The 22,017-nt window shown below is 39.5% G+C and overlaps 1 protein-coding gene across 1 annotated transcript; it reads right to left on the reverse strand.

Moving 5' to 3' along the window:
- Positions 1-201: 201 nt before the first annotated feature.
- rufy1 (RUN and FYVE domain containing 1) lies at positions 202-19,695 on the reverse strand. Its single transcript, XM_063000568.1, has 17 exons — positions 19,359-19,695; positions 17,673-17,846; positions 17,450-17,567; positions 17,043-17,144; positions 15,920-16,043; positions 15,765-15,826; positions 15,391-15,526; positions 13,511-13,612; positions 13,300-13,416; positions 9,324-9,491; positions 7,577-7,674; positions 7,345-7,464; positions 4,141-4,270; positions 2,638-2,732; positions 2,509-2,557; positions 1,717-1,794; positions 202-1,630 (listed from the first exon to the last, which is right to left on the reverse strand). Exons 1-17 carry the CDS (start codon positions 19,654-19,656, stop codon positions 1,490-1,492), a joined length of 2,112 nt encoding a protein of 703 aa, XP_062856638.1. The 5' UTR covers positions 19,657-19,695; the 3' UTR covers positions 202-1,489.
- Between the last annotated feature and the right edge of the window lie 2,322 nt (positions 19,696-22,017).

The following is a 22,017-nucleotide window of genomic DNA, read 5'->3' on the forward strand; positions in this document are numbered from 1 at the left end:
ACATTATTTTCTTGGCCATTACAAGTGCTGTTGTGTTAATAAGACTGTAAGAGTGGCAGAGAATTCATTTAAATTGATCACCACAAAAACTTTCAATTATTTAGTTGTGTGCACAAGCAGCAAAATAAAATTGATCTCGGTAGCACTAATAAATGGATGTCGTCACTTCCTCTCTGAGATCTAATAAACAGAAACAAACACACCATTTTAAAAACTTTATTGTAAAAGCTGTTCAAATACATGTGATGTAACCTTATCATTTTGATTTCATTGCCTTACAGAAACTTTAAATTGAAAAGAAAAAAGAAATTCTTAAAATGTTGATTTACATTTTCCAGTCTTTTTTTTAATTAAAAAAATTATTATTAAAATTATTACATTTATTATTTAATTATTAAATTATTATTATTAATGTTATCAAGTGCAAATAATCATAACGAAACATTACATCAGCTACTGTATACTGCTATACAGCTTATCACACTAATAACCCTTCACCCATCAGTTGCTTTTTTAGGTTTTATGTCATTTAATAGTAACTGAAAAGAACATAAATAATTGATTAGATTTGTTACAGGATGTGTTACAGGATTTAACCTGGTTTGAGTTCCCACTAAACAGTGGTAAGTGTAAATAAACATGTAGAGCTGGTTCATCGTGTCTTGCAGACTATCATGCAGAGTAAAGATACTTTCAACCACCTTCTTACTGAATATGAAGTAATGAAGTGATTTGTCTAACGTTCTAATGTAAGTGTGAAGCCTGGTTCATGATTTGATTTCGACTGTGTGTAAATGTGTTAAACTATAAAGTTTTAGAGGCACTTTTTGTAATGAGAATGTTTCTGGTGGAGGTGGTGTTTAAAAGGAACGATTACCTTTATCACCTTCATTTTAAATTAAACATGGCCATCATACAATCACACAAAAACAAGCTGTCCATGTGTCTTAGCATGTTGTTTTGTACTGTATATTCACACCATATAACTGTAAAGACACAATCCAAGTTAGTCCAGGTAGCCCAGTATGGCACCTGCAGGTGTATGGATAGTTAAGCATGTTGTTTTATAAAACTCATTCGTTCAAGCATAAACCAGGCAGAAAGTAGCTCTCAAACCCAGTAGGAATTGTTTCACTTATTTAAACATGCATGACCTTCCCTTGCTTAAATGCTTTCATTAAGGCTGATTTCAGTAGGATAGTATGGTGCATTTGTTGCTGATCTGATTTGCTGTCACCTTTTCAGACATCTGAAGTTCTGAATAGTCACATTTGCAGATGTGTGGAAGGATACAGTTGTCATTTTCAGGTGTTAGTAGTCTCCCTAAAATGAATTCCTTCCATCATTTCATCATTCTGCATTATATAAGTTCTTTTAGATATGATTGATTACTTCCTGTAGAAGAAATTAATTTGCATACATTTTTTTACATCTTACAAATGGCAACGTGTTCTTTCTGCACCAAAAATCAGCCCTATGACCGGTCACATCAGGAGCTGCTGGAGCATCTCTGAAGCAGTAAGGAATGGCAGGCGTCACAGACGCGGACTGGCTTGGGGTACGAGGGCAGAGCCAGCTCGTTACTCGAACAGCTGTTGCAGTAAATGTCCCCACAGTTCCTGCAGTGGTGCTAAACAGGGGAACATATTGCTGATGTTAGATACATGATGACAGAACAAGTGAGCATGAGGATTTGGACGGATGAATGAGACTTACTTTTCTGCGAGCAATGGAGAATTCTTTCTGGCACTGTTTGCACTGTGTAGCCTCGTCATCTTTCAGCCAGGCTTGACCCTGGAAACAAACATGAGAAGAACCAAAGATACAAAAATAATCAAACATGCTGACAACAATTAAATGAAACGTCTGGCTATTTGTGCGGCATTTGTAACTGTTTTCAAATTTCCATATTTAAAAAGAATCTTTTTTTTAGTATTTTTTTTCTTTCAGATGCTCCTGTTAGGGGTCACCATAGAGAAAAATGGCCATCCTCTCCTCCTACTGTCTGACAGATCCATCCTCAGCACCCCTCTCCTGAAAGAACCCTCCTCTCTCCTCTGCACATGCCCAAACTATCTCAATCTCTCCTTCCTCACGTTGTCTCCAAAACATCCAACCTGCACCGTCCTTCTAATAAACTGGCTCAAAATCTTGTTCATCCTTACGAAGGGTGCCAGAGCCTTAACCAAACAGTGGGAGTCTTTGTCGCAAAAGCCAGGAGGTAACTGCCCCATCCCGTCTTCACTCCCTACGACACAGCCAACTGTGTCTGTTGAGCAGCCAGCCAGTTTGCTGGCACTGCTAGACCTCAGCTCAAGACTCAAAACTCGAGCAAAATTGGGCTTGCTTGTCTATGGTGTCACCAAAACTGACTGCTATCTAAATGCTATGCAATTTCACATGTTGTGTTTTTAAGCAATATCACTCATTTAAATGCATTGCACAGCTATTTTATTTTGGAACTAACTAAGCATAACTGTTGTTGAACTTTCAAAATCCTCCTCCTACCTTTAAGGCTTTGTTGACCTCTCTGAAGTCCTCCATTTTCAGTTTGGACCTGAAGGCACCGACAAAACTGTTATACAATCGGAATAATCAAAGGTGTGCTCTGGTGTAATGTAAAAGAAAAAGTCTTACTGGCTGAGATGAAGGCCCATCTCCTGCAGGGCCTGCTCCTGCTCTTCACACAGCTGCTGCAGCTGTTTCTTCTCCTGCCGCAGGTCTAGCAGCTCCTGTTACAAACAAAACATTTTACAATAAATCTGTTGTCTGCTGCCTTTCTTTATCCGTGATTCACTGTCAGTGATTCATTATGCTTTACCTCAAAAATACTGAACAGTATAAATATTCTTGGTATCTAATATTTGTAACTCTGGTCCTGGAGCTACAAGGCTAAGTTCACAAAAAGTCTGTCTACCACAAAATGTGTAGGTGTGTACAGTAACACCAAATGCTGCAATGTTATATAAGCAGAGATAAATTCCCACTTTATTCACGGGCATGATACACTCACACTGCCACTAGAGAACACGTGGAACTCCTCACAGACAGTGACTGGACGTGAAGTTCAAACCCAGGTCCCCAAAATCCTGTTTTTTTTTCTTTTAGTTGCTCCTGTAATTAAGGGTCACCACAGCAGATCTTTCTGGTCCGCATACCAGACCTGGTACAGTTTTTACGCTGGATGTCTATTCTGACGCAACCCTTTTCATTTTCATTCAGGCTTGGAATCAGCACTGAGAGCGCACTGACAAGTGCACCTCCCAATAGCTAAGCCGTTTCGTCCAACATGTCTGTGTAGACGCAAGAGGAGGGAGGGATAACACAGCTAGGATTCAAACCCTTGATCTTAGCAGTAGTGGGCTAGTGTGTATTACTGCTGTGCCACCAAAGCATCCCACAATAGGCCACAGTAATGTGGATGACAGTGCAGCAGCATTTTGGGTAAGAGGAAGATTTTGTACATTTGAGTTTTTTGTTAAACGGATTCTTCACTGATTTAATCAAGAAGTGGATGACTGTGGGTCTGTTCAAAAACCTTGCTGCCTACCTAGGCAGCTGCCTGGGTAGAGAGGATTCTAATAAGACATCAAACTCATAAGGCAGGTTATTTAGACACACTACTTAGACAGTGATTATGGCGATTACATCCCCACAGTTTTAGCTTACAAAGCTAACAGTTAGCCTCAGGCCATTTAAACCAATGGGGTGAGGCGGCACAACCTGCTAGCATGCCAGCTAACATCTCCATCCGTGTACTGAAAACAGTTAAACTGTCACAGACCAGTCCAAATTTGCAAATAAATTCATACAAATGAAAAGTCAATGAGAATTTGTTTACATTAAAAAGAACTCAATTCGCCGCTCAGCATTCGTCCACCATATGTGTAATTAACAGTTGTGCCATACTGAATGCTGGGATTGCCTTTACTGCTAAGGAAGCATTGGATGTTCCCTCATTATTCAGTCAGATTATCACTTCGAAGTAAGGCACCTTAGTAGTCAGCAGCTCTGGAGCGTGTAGGATGACGTAAAAATGCTGTCTATGTAGAGAGCTCAATAGGTTTTCGGACAGACCAAGTGTGTTCCAAAACTTTTAGTGTATTTTGGCTTTGTACTCAGCATTGGTACTTGACTTACCACTTGCAAGCCCTGCAGCTGCTGCAACTGTGTGCGCAGTTCAGAACTGCTGTCCTGTTCTCGCTGTAGTGTCATCTGCAGGTTTTGCCTCTGCTCCTTCTCCTTGCTCAGCTCTGCCTCCAGCCCCGCTCTACAAAGGTGCACAAACACAATGAACCATGAGAACCATAAAAACAAGGACTAGTACATTACAGTCAAATTTCGACTCCGCTAACATCTTCAACATATGAAGATCTGTACCAATCAGTGAGCATGATAACAGAAATATGAGGCAATATCAAGTTGAAAGCAGCTGGAGTCAAACACTGATCTTCATTATTTCCCATCTCTGTGTTAATGAGATTTATAAGGACATAAGATCATAAAATCGTTTTTTTCTTAGTGGGGAGGTGGTTAAAGCGTGTGGAACATAAATTTGCAATCTAAACTATTTTAACTATCACCCCCACCCCCTCGGAGAAAATAAGGGTTTATAACTTAACTTTTCTGCAGAGCTAGATTTTGCTTTAAATGAAATCTTTACCAGTTGAATGATGCAGCAAATAAACAAAGAAAATAAATGATGTATTATTTTAGAGCAGCAGGGTGTTTTATTATGCCATGTCACATTTATTCAATCCCTACATAATACTGCTGATATTAAAATCTACTGCTAGTGTAAAGTTAAACTTAGTTATCAAAATTGCTTGTACGGTTGTGTTCAAAATAATAGCAGTGTGTTAAATAAAGCTCAGAATTCTTATAGCAGCTTTTATTTTCATACACACAAATGCATTGAGAACACTGCACATTCTTTTCCAAATCAAAACATGAATTAAAATGGATCAAATTTGTTATTACTTTACAGAAAGTGAAGAAAAGGGAATATTAGGCTGTTCAAAAAAATAGAATCTGCATCAAATCTGCATTTTTCTTTACAAACTCAAACATTTACTGTGTAAACTGAAAAATGCTTCAATATTTAGCTTTCCTGTAAATCACTAAACTAATATTTAGTTGTATAAGCACTGTTTCTGAGAATTGCTTCACATATGTGTTTTATGGAGTCAACCAACTTATGGCACCTGTGAACAGGTATTCCAGCCCAGGACAATTGGACCACATTCCACAATTCCTCTGCATTTCTTGGTTTTGCCTCAGAAACAGCATTTTTGATGTCACCCCACAAGTTCTCTATTGGATTAAGGTCCGGAGATTGGGCTGGCCACTCCATAACGTTAATCTTGTTGGTCTGGAACCAAGATGTTGAACGCTTACTGGTGTGTTTGGGGTCATTGTCTTGTTGAAACATCCATTTCAAGGGCATTTCCTCTTCGGCATGAGGCAACATGACCTCTTCAAGTATTTTGATGTATTCAAACTGATCCATGATCCCTGGTATGCGATAAATAGGCCTGACACCATAGTATGAGAAACATCCCCATATCAGGTGCTTGCGCCACCATGCTTCACTGTCTTCACAGTGTACTGTGGCTTGAATTCAGTGCTCGGCGGTCGTCTGACAAACTGTCTGCGGGCCCTAGACCCTAAACGAACAATCTTGCTTTTATCAGTCCACAAAATGTTGCGCCATTTCTCTTTAGGCCAGTCAATGTGTTCTTTGGCAAATTGTAACCTCTTCAGCACATGTCGGTTTTGCAACAATGGCACTTTGCGGGGGCTTCTTGCCGATAGCTTGGCTTCACATAGGCGTCTTCTAACTGTCACAGTACTCACAGGTAACTTTAGACCTTCTTTTATCAGCCTGGAGCTGATCATTGGCTGAGTCTTTGCCATTTTGGCTATTCTTCGATCCATTCGAATGGTAGTTTAACGTTTTCTTCCACATCTTTCTGGTTTTGGTTGCCATTTTAAAGCATTTGAAATCGTTTTAGCTGAGCAGCCTATAATTTTCTGCACTTCTTTATATGTTTTTCTCTCTCCAATCAACTTTTTAATCAAAGGAAGCTGTTCTTCTGAACCATGTTTGGAACGACCCATTTTACTCTTTTTTAGAGACATGCACTATAGCCAGCATGTACAACATCTGCTGCTTTTATACTTTAATAAGGGCCACCTGTTTGACACCCATTTTTTCACAGAATGAATGACCTCACTAACTGAACTTTACACTGCTATTATTTTGAACACGCCCCTTTTAGTTAATCATCCAACTACACAGAATCAGCAGCATGCATGTCATGATTGTTGGGTCTGTTGGTTTTTTATTACTCTACTACACCTAATAGTAAATTTTTTGCCATGTATAAATATAATTTCTACCAAAAACAGTGATTGATCTGGTTAGTGATGTTGGACTGCTATTATTTTGAACACAACTGTATATATCAATAAGTAAACTCTGAGATGACTTGTACAATTTCATTCAAATCTATACACACTGTTAATATGAGTCCATGTAAACTTTAACTGTAGTCTGATTTATTTATTTAAGTTTTAACACCATGTTTAACACATTGGTGTCATTTAATGGCAGTAATAGGTATTATGTATGTGTCTTCATATTTTGGTCCATATTTATGGTTGCAAGGTAGGTTAAAAGTCTTCTTGTGTTGTCTTGTGTGAGTCTCTTTGATAGTTTCTGGCATGTGTGCTTGTTCTCTTTCTTTAGTGTATTTTGGGCATTCTATCAAGATGTGTTTTATTGATATAGGTGTTTGGCAGGTTTCACAAGTTTTTTTTTTTCTTTTTCTCCTTTTATCAGGTGTTGGTGGGTTATTCTGGAGTGGCCGATTCGGCACCTCGTGTATATGACCTGGTCTATGCATCGTCCCTGGTGAATTCTTGGCTTGGCATTAACGTTTGGGTGTATTTCATATAGTTTATTGGTGAGCTGGGTATTCCATTCATTTTGCCATTTTCCTTTGATGTAGAGATTTATTGATGCTTTTAAGTCGGTTGATGGGATTTTGATGTTCGTTGTATAACTGTACTCTGATATGTTTATAGAGGTCATATAGTGACACTTAAATCTGATTCTGGCGTCAAGGGAATCACTCCTATAGTTTTCATCGATGCAACGCACTTTTCTCTATTTTAGTAGATCTGTGTAGTTTGTGGGATGATGGATGACGGCTACACTGGTATCTATAAACTTTTCTGCTTACTTTTTGGCTACTTTGGAGTTTACACTTTTAGTGCATGGAAATCTATGAGTCAGTGTGGCCTTTAAAATTTCTAATGTAGTAAATGTGCTGCTGGTACCTCATCGTATCGAGTTCAGTGAGCCGTTTCTGCAGAGCCTCCACCTTCCCTTTCATTTCTGACTGCAGATCTTTCTGGCTTTCCTCTGTGTTCTTGCAGCCATTCTCTGTGTTCTGCAACCTGGTGAGTCAGGACAGGTCCAACAATCAAAACACTTTTCAACCACAAAAGTTTCAAGGTACAACTCATCAAATTGTGGATAATTAGCCAATGTAATGACGGAGAACTGTACCTCAGTTCCATCTCTTTCATTGCTGTTTCCATCTCTTTCATCTTCTGTTCCAGTCTCACAGCCTCTTCGTCCTTCCTCTGTACCACTGTGTCAACATCCTTAAACCGCAAAGAGGGGAAGGAAGGAGACCAGTAATTAATCTATGAAAACAATCTAAATATAGCTTGTATTTCAATACTGTTAAAACACTTATCTGCCCCCAAAGTGTATATTATCTGTCACACATGCCATTTGTAACACAAACAAAGAAGGGCACAAAAAGCTGGGACAGAGGCATGTTTACCACTGTGTAACATCATCATCCCTATTAATTACACTTTTAATTACACAATCATTTTATTATCGGAAACTATGCACTTCCATACCATGACATTGATTCCTGCACTGTTCACTGATGACAGCCTGGATGAAAGAGAGATGTGAGAATATTGTGGAACTTTTCAATGAATTGCTCTATGGCTTTATCGTTGTGTGGTAAGAGTTCCAGGCTGCGTTTCTTAATGGAGTGGCGGTCAGTGCTAAGTGACAACAGTTTTCAGAAGTATTTCCAAGCAATAGCAAGATAGCTTCTTGTGACCCATCTTTGCTCGCAAAGCCTGAGCAGTGGTGGATACTCTATTTATGCCCAATCATAATACTCACACCGTGTACCAATTCACTGAATGTCATGTTGCAGGCATCAAATTCCAAATCTGTTTATATTTGTAAAATACAATCGAGCTGATCAGTGAAAACATTAAAAGCTTTCTCTGTACTTAATCACAGATTCTTGGACTTGTCTGGAAAAACAGGGATTGTATTTAAATGTTTTTTGGTAGAACACAGAATACAGTTATTATATTTTTAATATTTGTCTGAAATTTACCCATTGTTGAAAAAAACCCCAAATGATTCCTTTTTAAATAGTAATTAAAGTTATTTGTCAAAAGAAAATAAAGAAAACCTTTAGATAAGATAAGACTTTATTGATCCCCTTAGGGAAATTAACTATAATTAACTAAATTTAGTAGTCATAAAGAAAACCTTTGACAAGTTGGGTGTTAAGGACCTTTACTTGACTACACAGAGCCCTGAACTAAATACTTTTGGGATAAACTGGAATGTCAAATGCATACCAGCACCTTCTGGTCCTATATAAGCACCTTATCTCACAAATGCTCTTTCAGTGAATGGGCTCATATTCCCTCACACGCACGCACGCACGCACACACGCACGCACACACACACACACACACACACACACACACACACACACACACACACACACACACACACACACAAAGGTCTTGTGAAAAGATCACTTTGTGGAATGAAGACATGTAAAAGCTGCAGGAGGTCAACATAATAACCCATTGTTTTGGAATTGGATCTCTAACAAGCTCATGGTCGGGTGTCGACATTATTCTGGCCATATAGTGTAGGTGTCAGTGTGAAGAAGGACATCTAGCTCATTTATAGCTGGGATAAGTGGAATCAATCAGTGGGACAGCAACAAAACCTCTAAGACTTGAATTAGATTAGATTGAGTCTCAAGTAGGTGCTTGGGTGGCACGGCGATCTATTACGCTCGAGTCATTTTTCTAGTCATTTCTTGGGGATGTATAAATACATCTAAAAAAAAATGCTGACTAATAGAATACTTTTCTTTTGTCTTTACTGTTACATGGAGGTTTCTGTAGTGACTATTTGGCCCATTAACCTGTGTTTTATATAATTTAAGTGTACACAAACACACATAGTGTATTACCTGGGCCTTATTAAACATCTGTAGGTTAAGAGTCTTGACCTGATCCAGCTGCTGGCGCAGAGCACCCAGTGTATCCTGTTTCTCATGAATGTCTTTCTCCAGTAGTTTCATGGCGACCTCCATCTCCTGCTTCAGACCCACTTGTAGCTCCAGCTCCTTCTGCAGCTCCTGCAAAGAAACAGACATTACAGAAGATTGACAATACAGTGCATCACAAAAGTGAGTACACCCCTCACATTTCTGCAAATATTTTATTATACCTTTTCATGGGACAACACTATAGAAATAAAACTTGGATATAACTTAGAGTAGTCAGTGTACAACTTGTATAGCAGTGTAGATTTACTGTCTTCTGAAAATAACTCAACACACAGCCATTAATGTCTAAATGGCTGGCAACATAAGTGAGTACACCCCACAGTGAACATGTCCAAATTGTGCCCAAAGTGTCAATATTTTGTGTGACCACCATTATTATCCAGCATTGCCTTAACCCTCCTGGGCATGGAATTCACCAGAGCTGCACAGGTTGCTACTGGAATCCTCTTCCACTCCTCCATGATGACATCACGGAGCTGGTGGATGTTAGACACCTTGAACTCCTCCACCTTCCACTTGAGGATGCGCCACAGGTGCTCAATTGGGTTTAGTCCATCACCTTTACCTTCAGCTTCCTCGGCAAGGCAGTTGTCACCTTGGAGGTTGTGTTTGGGGTCGTTATCCTGTTGGAAAACTGCCATGAGGCCCAGTTTTCGAAGGGAGGGGATCATGCTCTGTTTCAGAATGTCACAGTACATGTTGGAATTCATGTTTCCCTCAATGAACTGCAGCTCCCCAGTGCCAGCAACACTCATGCAGCCGAAGACCATGATGCTACCACCACCATGCTTGACTGTAGGCAAGATACAGTTGTCTTGGTACTTCTCACCAGGGCGCCGCCACACATGCTGGACACCATCTGAGCCAAACAAGTTTATCTTGGTCTCGTCAGACCACAGGGCATTCCAGTAATCCATGTTCTTGGACTGCTTGTCTTCAGCAAACTGTTTGCGGGCTTTCTTGTGCGTCAGCTTCCTTCTGGGATGACGACCATGCAGACCGAGTTGATGCAGTGTGCGGCGTATGGTCTGAGCACTGACAGGCTGACCTCCCACGTCTTCAACCTCTGCAGCAATGCTGGCAGCACTCATGTGTCTATTTTTTAAAGCCAACCTCTGGATATGACGCCGAACACGTGGACTCAACTTCTTTGGTCGACCCTGGCGAAGCCTGTTCCGAGTGGAACCTGTCCTGGAAAACCGCTGTATGACCTTGGCCACCATGCTGTAGCTCAGTTTCAGGGTGTTAGCAATCTTCTTATAGCCCAGGCCATCTTTGTGGAGAGCAACAATTTTATTTCTCACATCCTCAGGGAGTTCTTTGCCATGAGGTGCCATGTTGACTATCCAGTGGCCAGTATGAGAGAATTGTACCCAAAACACCAAATTTAACAGCCCTGCTCCCCATTTACACCTGGGACCTTGACACATGACACCAGGGAGGGATAACGACACATTTGGGCACAATTTGGACATGTTCACTGTGGGGTGTACTCACTTATGTTGCCAGCTATTTAGACATTAATGGCTGTGTGTTGAGTTATTTTCAGAAGACAGTAAATCTACACTGCTATACAAGCTGTACACTGACTACGCTAAGTTATATCCAAGTTTCATGTCTATAGTGTTGTCCCATGAAAAGATATAATGAAATATTTGCAGAAATGTGAGGGGTGTACTCACTTTTGTGATACACTGTATATGTTTTATTGTAGACATGTTGTAGGTCCATGAATGTTAGTAATACTGAAGATTTGATTGCCTGCATCACACTCCAAAACAAGTTGGGACAGAGGCAAAAAAAAATGTTACAGTGATTTGAAACATTCAACAATTACCAGGTGAATTGGTAACAGGTGAAGGAATCATGACTGTGTATAAATGGAAGATCCACCAAGGATCAGATTTTACAAGCAGCGATGGGTTGTGAACTCACCACTTTGTACCACATTTCATAAGAAAACTGTTAGTTTGTTTCAATTTAATATTGCAAATAATTGAGGTTTTTCAACATGTTCTATACATAATATTATATCTATGATATCTAGAAAAATCTTAGTCTGTATAGGGCAAGCAAAGAAACTACTATTGAAATTGTGTGACCTTCAAACCCTCAGATGAAGTTGCATGAGAGACCATCATCCTGCTGTGCTTATTATAGGCACGTGGGTTTGGGAGTACTTCGGGAAACCATTGTTACTTGAAGTCCACCACTGCATCAAAAAATGCAACGTAAAACTCGAGAAGAGTCTGAAGGCCTTGAAAGTCATACACTTTCAACACTGGTTTCCAACTTAGATCAACACACTGAGATTTCTCCAGCTTTTTACAATGTTATGTACAGGGGTTGGACAAAATAACTGAAACACCTGGTTTTAGACCACAATAATTTATTAGTATGGTGTAGGGCCTCCTTTTGCGGCCAATACAGCGTCAATTCGTCTTGGAAATGACATATACAAGTCCTGCACAGTGGTCAGAGGGATTTTAAGCCATTCTTCTTGCAGGATAGTGGCCAGGTCACTACGTGATGCTGGTGGAGGAAAACGTTTCCTGACTCGCTTCTCCAAAACACCCCAAAGTGGCTCAATAATATTTAGATCTGGTGACTGTGCAGGCCATGGGAGATGTTCAACTTCACTTTCATGTTCATCAAACCAATCTTTCACCAGTCTTGCTGTGTGTATTGGTGCATTGTCATCCTGATACACGGCACCGCCATTGGATGCACATGGTCCTCCAGAATGGTTCGGTAGTCCTTGGCAGTGACGCGCCCATCTAGCACAAGTATTGGGCCAAGGGAATGCCATGATATGGCAGCCCAAACCATCACTGATCCACCCCCATGCTTCACTCTGGGCATGCAACAGTCTGGGTGATACGCTTCTTTGGGGCTTCTCCACACCGTAACTCTCCCGGATGTGGGGAAAACAGTAAAGGTGGACTCATCAGAGAACAATACATGTTTCACATTGTCCACAGCCCAAGATTTGCGCTCCTTGCACCATTGAAACCGACGTTTGGCATTGGCACGAGTGACCAAAGGTTTGGCTATAGCAGCCCGGCCGTGTATATTGACCCTGTGGAGCTCCCGACGGACAGTTCTGGTGGAAACAGGAGAGTTGAGGTGCACATTTAATTCTGCCGTGATTTGGGCAGCCGTGGTTTTATGTTTTTTGGATACAATCCAGGTTAGCACCCGAACATCCCTTTCAGACAGCTTCCTCTTGCGTCCACAGTTAATCCTGTTGGATGTGGTTTGTCCTTCTTGGTGGTATGCTGACATTACCCTGGATACCGTGGCTCTTGATACATCACAAAGACTTGCTGTCTTGGTCACAGATGCGCCAGCAAGACGTGCACCAACAATTTGTCCTCTTTTGAACTCTGGTATGTCACCCATAATGTTGTGTGCATTGCAATATTTTGAGCAAAACTGTGCTTTTACCCTGCTAATTGAACCTTCACACTCTGCTCTTACTGGTGCAATGTGCAATTAATGAAGATTGGCCACCAGACTGGTCCAATTTAGCCATGAAACCTACCACACTAAAATGACAGGTGTTTCAGTTATTTTGTCCAACCCCTGTAGATACCTGCTTACTGTGGAATGTTTCAGAATGATGTAGCTTAAATATTCTATAAACTTTTCATTACTTTCGCAACATTTTTCTTGTGTAAACAAATTAAATATTTCTTGATTTTACAAAATATTATCAGGTTGGTCAGCCAAAACATTAAACATCATTTCTTTGTGCTATTGTTCATTAAATAATGTTCACTCCAATTAATGTTAATTAATGTTCACTCCAATGAGCAAATCAGAATGTGCACACTTCTCTGGATATGGGATTGATAAAACAGCATATGTAACTGACCTGCCTAATACGATTTTCCTCCTTGTACTGCTTCCACACTACATTGTACATTTCATCCAGACCCTGTCGTGATTGCTTGTAGGTCTCCAGCTCCACCTGACTGTCTTGCAGAGTCACCTGAATAAATGGTTTAAGAAACAGATTTAACACCCATGATATCCAGCTGGTATCAGCGGTATGAACTGGAGTGTTTTGTGTTTTTGAATTATACCGCCTCTTTTCTTTGGCTGGTCTGAAGGATGTTGTCGTTCTCCTGGCGGAGCTTCTCATGTTCCTCTTTTAGTGAATTGATTCTGTCTGTAGCTGCTGAGAGCTGCAGAGCACACAAAAGTTTGAAAATAAATAATATAAAAAAATTCTAATAATACTTTATGAAGACAGAATGAGATACAGTGTATCACAAAAGTGAGTACACCCCTCACATTTCTGCAGATATTTAAGTATATCTTTTCATGGGACAACACTGACAAAATGACACTTTGACACAATGAAAAGTAGTCTGTGTGCAGCTTATATAACAGTGTAAATTTATTCTTCCCTCAAAATAACTCAATATACAGCCATTAATGTCTAAACCACCGGCAACAAAAGTGAGTACACCCCTTATTGAAAGTTCCTGAAGTGTCAATATTTTGTGTGGCCATCATTATTTCCCAGAACTGCCTTAACTCTCCTGGGCATGGAGTTTACCAGAGCTTCACAGGTTGCCACTGGAATGCTTTTCCACTCCTCCATGACGACATCACGGAGCTGGCGGATATTCGAGACTTTGCGCTCCTCCACCTTCCGCTTGAGGATGCCCCAAAGATGTTCTATTGGGTTTAGGTCTGGAGACATGCTTGGCCAGTCCATCACCTTTACCCTCAGCCTCTTCAATAAAGCAGTGGTCGTCTTAGAGGTGTGTTTGGGGTCATTATCATGCTGGAACACTGCCCTGCGACCCAGTTTCCGGAGGGAGGGGATCATGCTCTGCTTCAGTATTTCACAGTACATATTGGAGTTAATGTGTCCCTCAATGAAATGTAACTCCCCAACACCTGCTGCACTCATGCAGCCCCAGACCATGGCATTCCCACCACCATGCTTGACTGTAGGCATGACACACTTATCTTTGTACTCCTCACCTGATTGCCGCCACACATGCTTGAGACCATCTGAACCAAACAAATTAATCTTGGTCTCATCAGACCATAGGACATGGTTCCAGTAATCCATGTCCTTTGTTGACATGTCTTCAGCAAACTGTTTGCAGGCTTTCTTGTGTAGAGACTTCAGAAGAGGCTTCCTTCTGAGGTGACAGCCATGCAGACCAATTTGATGTAGTGTGCGGCGTATGGTCTGAGCACTGACAGGCTGACCCCCCACCTTTTCAATCTCTGCAGCAATGCTTACAGCACTCCTGCGCCTATCTTTCAAAGACAGCAGTTGGATGTGACGCTGAGCACGTGCACTCAGCTTCTTTGGACGACCAACGTGAGGTCTGTTCTGAGTGGACCCTGCTCTTTTAAAACGCTGGATGATCTTGGCCACTGTGCTGCAGCCCAGTTTCAGGGTGTTGGCAATCTTCTTGTAGCCTTGGCCATCTTCATGTAGCGCAACAATTCGTCTTTTAGGATCCTCAGAGAGTTCTTTGCCATGAGGTGCCATGTTGGAACTTTCAGTGACCAGTATGAGAGAGTGTGAGAGCTGTACTACTAAATTGAACACACCTGCTCCCTATGCACACCTGAGACCTAGTAACACTAACAAATCACATGACATTTTGGAGGGAAAATGACAAGCAGTGCTCAATTTGGACATTTAGGGGTGTAGTCTCTTAGGGGTGTACTCACTTTTGTTGCCGGTGGTTTAGACATTAATGGCTGTATATTGAGTTATTTTGAGGGAAGAATAAATTTACACTGTTATATAAGCTGCACACAGACTACTTTTCATTGTGTCAAAGTGTCATTTTGTCAGTGTTGTCCCATGAAAAGATATACTTAAATATCTGCAGAAATGTGAGGGGTGTACTCACTTTTGTGATACACTGTACATAAAATCTGCATACATAAAATGCATACAGACTACAAAACTTAGGAAACCCCTGACCTCCTCTATGAGTTTACAGTTGGTTTTCTCCAGTGAGTCCATCTTGACCTGAAGATCAGTCACTGTGCAGCTCAGATGGCGGTTTAGCTCCTCAATGTAGTGCTTCTGGTCCAGAATTGCGGTTAGTTTGGATTCACTGTCAAGTAAAATAGAACAAAAATGAAATGTAGTGGAGTGTATGTGTATGTAACAGTAGGTAACAGTGTATGCATCAATCATACTGATTCTGTCTAATTTAATAAATACAAACTGTTCAAAGGTGCAGCTGTGAGGATGACTTATCTAAATAGTTAAATTCAGAACATAGGCTAATGGCAGTGTAGGTTTTTTTTAATTAGTTTTGATCATAAGAGATCATACAGGACTGTACTCACTCTTGTGGGGTCTCAGCTGTCTGTAAGTCCTTTAGGTACAGTGTGAAGTCAATGACGTTCACCTATAACACCCAGATGAGGTTGGTTACCACAAGCACAGTCTAAATCAAACACTGGGACAAAAAGGTCTGCCGCTCTTTTACATCATGTCTCACCTGAGAATCCAGATCTTCTCCTTTGACACACAAATTAGCATCAATGACGTTCAGCCCCACCAGCATACCAACAATCACAGAGCCCTCTTCTTCCATCATCAAAGCTCCTGGCTCGTAAAACTCCCTGAAGACAAAAAGATTAAAATACAAAGTTAAGGGCCCACTTACAGTAGTGTAATGTGGTGCAGTGGTCTAATGAGCTAGCCCACCACTGCTGAGATCTGAAGCTCTTGAATTAAAATCTCAGCTCTGATACTAAGCGGATGGTATTTCTCATTTCTACAGCAATTGTGGCTTCTGCTGCTGGCTGGTCAAAGGTGCCTGAACTGAGATGGTGAATACTGGAGACTTTTACTTTGCAATATTGCTTACTGTATGAACCGGACTCGGACAGGTATAAAAAGTGGTTGGCATGAGTCAGGGGTATTAGAACTGTGTCTCTGTGCACAAAGCAAGGTCTATAAAGACATAAACAGCTTGTTTGGCCTGCACAGAGCCCTGACCTCAGCCCAACTGACAGCTTTGGAATGGATTTGAATTGGAACACCAGTTGATGCTTTTATTATGATTAATTTTTTGTAAAGAAATTTACTTTAATAAGCTTTTATCTGACCGTATTTGCCTAAGCTCTAAATCACTCGCATCTTTTCACAGTCTAGTGATCTCTCTTCAGTTCTCTCTACAGTATCTCAAATATCAATAATCAAATATAAAAATAAATTGATTTTATGTTTTTTTGCAAGACTTTAGAAGGTTCTTTCTTCTTTCTCATATTGCATGAGAACTGTCACTTGCTTATCTCTTTAAGTAAGTTCCCCTTTAATTAAGATAGATCCCCTGGCAAACTAATTTACAGATCTGTCTGGGATTAAAACCAGTTATCTAAAATATTATAAATAAAACACTAAACATTTTTTTAATCCCACTGATAAATGGTTTGCACAATAATATGGAACTCTATATATCACTCTATATATTTAAAATGATATATCCCTTCTAACTGATTTCAGTTTTTTTTTTCAATTGAATTGTGCAGACAGGATAACATTCAAATGACACAAAAAGATCTTATAGCAGAGGCATAGACAACCAGATAATTATACAATATTTGTGATTATCTTACCCCAACAGGTCTTTTCTGTTTATGAGAACTTTCATGTAATCAGCCATTTTCTTCTGCATGAGGGCCAAATGAAACCAGGCTCGAGCTCGTCCAAGTCCAGTCCTATGCAAAAATAATTATTTGATTTGATTGGTTTTAATGCCTATAACTGACTTAACTGACATATCCTCACGTTATAAAAGAATATTTTACTAAGGGAGCTTTCCTGTAATCTAGGCAACTATAATGATTTGTTTCTCCCATACCTAACCAAATACAGTAGTAGAAAAAGTAAGAATGAAAATTAAAATGTACTGGGTTTTTAGAAACTCTGAAAATGCTTGCCAAAGATAAAAAAATAATAGTAATTTGATTGGAAAAAAAAAAACAACAGTTCGCAGTAGGTACACATGGGACTTGAGACTCACTTGATTCCAGGCATATCTCGCACACTCATGGCAAGATCAGCAGACTCTGGACACAGTTTCTCCACCAATTCCAAGGGAGCCCAGACTGATTTATTATGACCGATAATGGATTTCTTTACTGCATAGGGTTCATTATGCAATAAGAAGGGAAAGGGTTAGTTTACATACAGTACATTCTTACATAGATCAGGCCAAGTGATCTACCAAAAAGCCAAAACTTTACCTTTTAGACCATGTTTAAGGGAGTGTTCCAGTACAATAAAAAACTGCTGCAGTGGTGGATACTCTGAATCTAACGTTCGGCCTAGGCTGAGTGAAGACTGGATCAGAACTTTTATACTCAGCTTCATCATGCTCAACAAATTGGACCTTTCAACTGTCATTGGATCCTTAATTGCTGAAAAAACAGAGCATAAACACAAGTTCTAAACATGCTACAAGCAAATGGTACACATTGTACAGGACAAGGAAAACAAATAAAGTATCACTACCAAATGTTATGTCTAAAATGTATTTGGTCACTTTGTATAAGTATTTCTAACTGATATTGTAGCTGGGCTATATTTAGATTTAATTTAAGGAGGCCAGTAAGAAACCAGTTCTTTTTCTTCTTCTTCCAGCTGCTTCCATTAGGGGTCGCCATAGAAGATCATTAATCTCCATCTTGCCCTGTCATGTACATCCTCCTCTGTCACACCAACCACCTCCACTTATGCCTTCCACACCTTCTCCTGCCTGTAATCTCCATCCTTAGCATCCTTCTCCCGATAGAACTTTCATCTCTAACCCATTTCGCCATCCATCTACACTATGATTAAACAATTTTAAACCACCTTGGATGATCCTTGCATTATTACCCTTCCACTTGGTTTACTTGTAAACATAGAATGTATATCTTTGTATTACTCTGACTTCTGATCCACATATTAGTTATGACATCGGTTTTTTTTTATGCAGGATGCTCTTCCTGATGCAACCCTTCCTACGTATCCTGGCTTGGGACCTACACTAAGAGAGCACTGATCCGTGCACCACCAATGGCTAGGTGAGTTAAAAAAAAACAGTTACAGCCAGCAACTAAAGGTAAGTATAAAAACTCACAGGTATGAAAATTAAACTAAACTAAAATGGATGGAGACATTAAATGATGTGAAGCTAATTCACATCATTAAGTCCAAATTGCTCATTATTTTAATGGTCTGTTTATTTAAATGGATATTTTAAAAAAGCTATTATGTTGTAGGTTTGTTTGACAGGCAGTAGCACAGAAACCATTGCAAGGTAAATAAAAAAATCTGTAAAGTCAGTTAAAAAATTTAAGTGGAAAAAAGATGTATTCTATGACAGGACAGCAACTCAAAATCTGCCATGAACAGGGCTTAATGAGGGCCCCGTACAGTCCCCTGACTGCCAGGGGGGACCTAAACTTTTGCATACCCTGTAATACCTTACACAGTTAACATAAGTGGCAAAAAACACACTTCCCAACAAGTACTCAAACAATACTTTGGTTCATTCATTCAATATATGTTTTGACAGTACTTGATCCTATTTATGTACATTGGGTACAATTCACCAGGCAAAAGGTAGTAAACACCTCGGACACGTCACCAGTCAAGCACAGGGCAAACACACACATACACCCACACGTTCACACCAAGGGCAATTTTATTAGCTCCAATTAATCTGACTGCATGTCTTGGGAGGAAACATGTGGGAGGGAGAAAATGCAAACTACACACATAAATCTAATAAAACGACACCATTGGCAACATTATTAAGTGTTGTGCAGAACTTAAATGTGCATAAGAGCTGACAGCTGAGTGATTTATCCAGTATTTCAGTGCTGATTTACAGTAATGCCAAATAATATATGTGTGAGGATTAAACATCTGTAAATCGTGTTTACCAGGTTTGAATAAACCAGCAGAGTCCGAGGAGGAATTCTCATTGCTGGGTGAATCAGGTTTGGGTTGAACAGGATCGTATAATGAAAATGAGTTCCTCAATCCTGCACTGCTGATAGTCTCGGTCGCTTTTCGAGCCAGAGACAGAATTGGTGCCGACCAGGAGCTTTCAGCCGGTTTCTCCTTCTGTTCTCCGTGGTTCTGGTTTGGTTCATGACTTGGTTCAGCTGCTGTCACCGCTGAATTCTCTCCTTTCTCCTCGTTGTTTTGAACTTCTGTGTTTTGGTCTTCGTCCGCCATGTTTCTTACTGTAATCACATGATGCTAGGCGAGAGCAATCGAGTGACATCAGGCAAAAATAATAGCTAATGAGCGAAGTATTAGAATTCTTATTTATAAAACGGATAATTCCGGTCCTAAAATCTGATTGGCTGAGCCGCGTTCGAAGCCGTTGTAAAATCCCCGATAAACGCACACCTATGACCACCTCACATCATTCCATATTAATACGCCACTGAATAGAAAAAGTGACTGTTATGTTCGCCCTCATGTTGCCTAGCAACACTGTTAACGGACTACGTGATTTCGCGGAAGAATGCTTTTTGTAAGTGTTTTTGTAAATAAAAACATTTATTAATTGAACATTGTTGTATTTTATTATATTTTATGTGGACCGTCGTTCGCAGTAACGCATGGTCTCTCGTGGCTTATTGCTTTATTATTTTAGGAGCCACTTTATTCTGGTCAGTGTTGCTGTGTGAACGGCGTGTGTTTCCCTGCGATGTATTAACACCCTCTTATGGCTTGCATAATAAGAGAACAGAGTGTCAATCCATCACCAGGCAACGACTATGAAATTTTACACTCCTGTAAAATGTATTGATTTTCTTTGTATTGAATTTCTTGTAATTTTACAATAATGTAATAAGTGTGCTTGATGAATGTGCGTAAACTGAGTACGGTTCGTAAATTACCCAATATGTGTAATGTGCGTGATTTACGTACTTTGTGTGAGTATTTTACGTATAGTTACGTATATTGCGTACATTTCGTCTACAGTGGTACAGTCGACCCTTGACTTACGAATTTAATTGGTTCCAAATGGCTGTTCTTAAGTCAAAATGTTCGTTAGTTAAACCTGTTTTTCCCATAAGAAATCATGTAAACAGAATTAATTCGTGCCTGACCACCCCCTTACCTAACCTTTCTAATTTTTATTTTTATAACAGTCTTTTTTGTTATAAATACAAGTATATTTTCCCTTAAATCTTAAATTATAGAATAGACACTCCTGCAATACACAATAATAAACAACAATACACAGTAGTCTGTACTGTACATAAAAACACATCACATTTCAGTACGTGCTATACCATACACCATAATAAATTTCCTTCTTTTTTTTAAAATAAAATATATCTAGCAGAAACAACAATAACTCTCATATTTCTCTATTATTTCCTTCTTTATTTCAATAGTGTTGTATTTTGTAGGTGTAACTGCACGAAAGAAAGAATACTTTACTGAGCAGAATTCCTTCTTTTCTCTCAAACTCAAACTCACTCACTGTCCCCGCTGTCTGATACACAGTGACAGCTACTGGCAGGAGTAATTATACAACAACAAATGTAATAGATTTTTTACATTTTCTCAACACTATGCTTTTTCTGCACATTCTTTGGGGACATTTTAATATTGAATTTTACAAAATATAAAGAAAACATCCGCTGTCCGAATGTTCGCTCACTGTATATAGAGAGAGACGGTTGGAGTCAACTTGTTCGTAACGTCATGTGTTTCGTGAATTTCGGTTCGTAATCTGAAATTTGTTTGTACATTAAGTTGAAAAAGATCGTTCGTAACCCAAAATGTTCGTATGGTAAACCGTTCGTAACGCAAGGGTCCACTGTACCTTGAAAATCAACGTCAGTTGGTTCTGGGGCTCGCGTCGAGAAAAGGATGTCGTTATAAAGAGAAAAGGATCTCGTTAAAACGAGAAATGGATGTCGTTATAATGAGAAAAGGATCTTGTTAAAATAAGAAAAGGATGTCATTAAAATGAGAAAAGGATCTCGTTAAAACGAGAAAAGGATCTCGTTAAAACGAGGAAAAGATCTGTTAAAACAATGTATATCACAATCACAGGAAATACAACTATGGTCTAACTCGTTATAACGACATCATTTTCTCGTTATAACGACATACTATCTCGTTATAACGAGATGCTTTCTCGTTATAATGACATACTATCTCGTTATAACGACATCCTTTTCTCGTTATACTGATGGCTTTTTTTTTTTATCTGTGTGGCAGCAATACACTTCCATAAAAAAACAACCTTCTTTGGAGCACTAATAAACACCTCCTGGTTATATTTAATCAAAATAATTATTTACTTCACCGCGTTTAGTATTTCTTGCTGTTTGTTTGGACGCACATTTATATAATGTTAAATTAACCCTTTGATGCACAACCTGGGCCAAAAGTGACCCAACTGAGTTTTTATTTTCTATATCTTTGCAATAAATTAATTTCGTCATTCAAGCTTCCATGAATTTTTCAATTAACTTGTTTTTGATCATCACAAATCCTTATTTTAGTTTTATATTTTTTGCTTTTTTAATAAAAATCATTTTTGTATCACTACCCTTCTAATGCACA

Source organism: Trichomycterus rosablanca, chromosome 8, assembly GCF_030014385.1.
Source record: "Trichomycterus rosablanca isolate fTriRos1 chromosome 8, fTriRos1.hap1, whole genome shotgun sequence".
NCBI classification, from domain to species: Eukaryota; Metazoa; Chordata; class Actinopteri; order Siluriformes; family Trichomycteridae; genus Trichomycterus; species Trichomycterus rosablanca.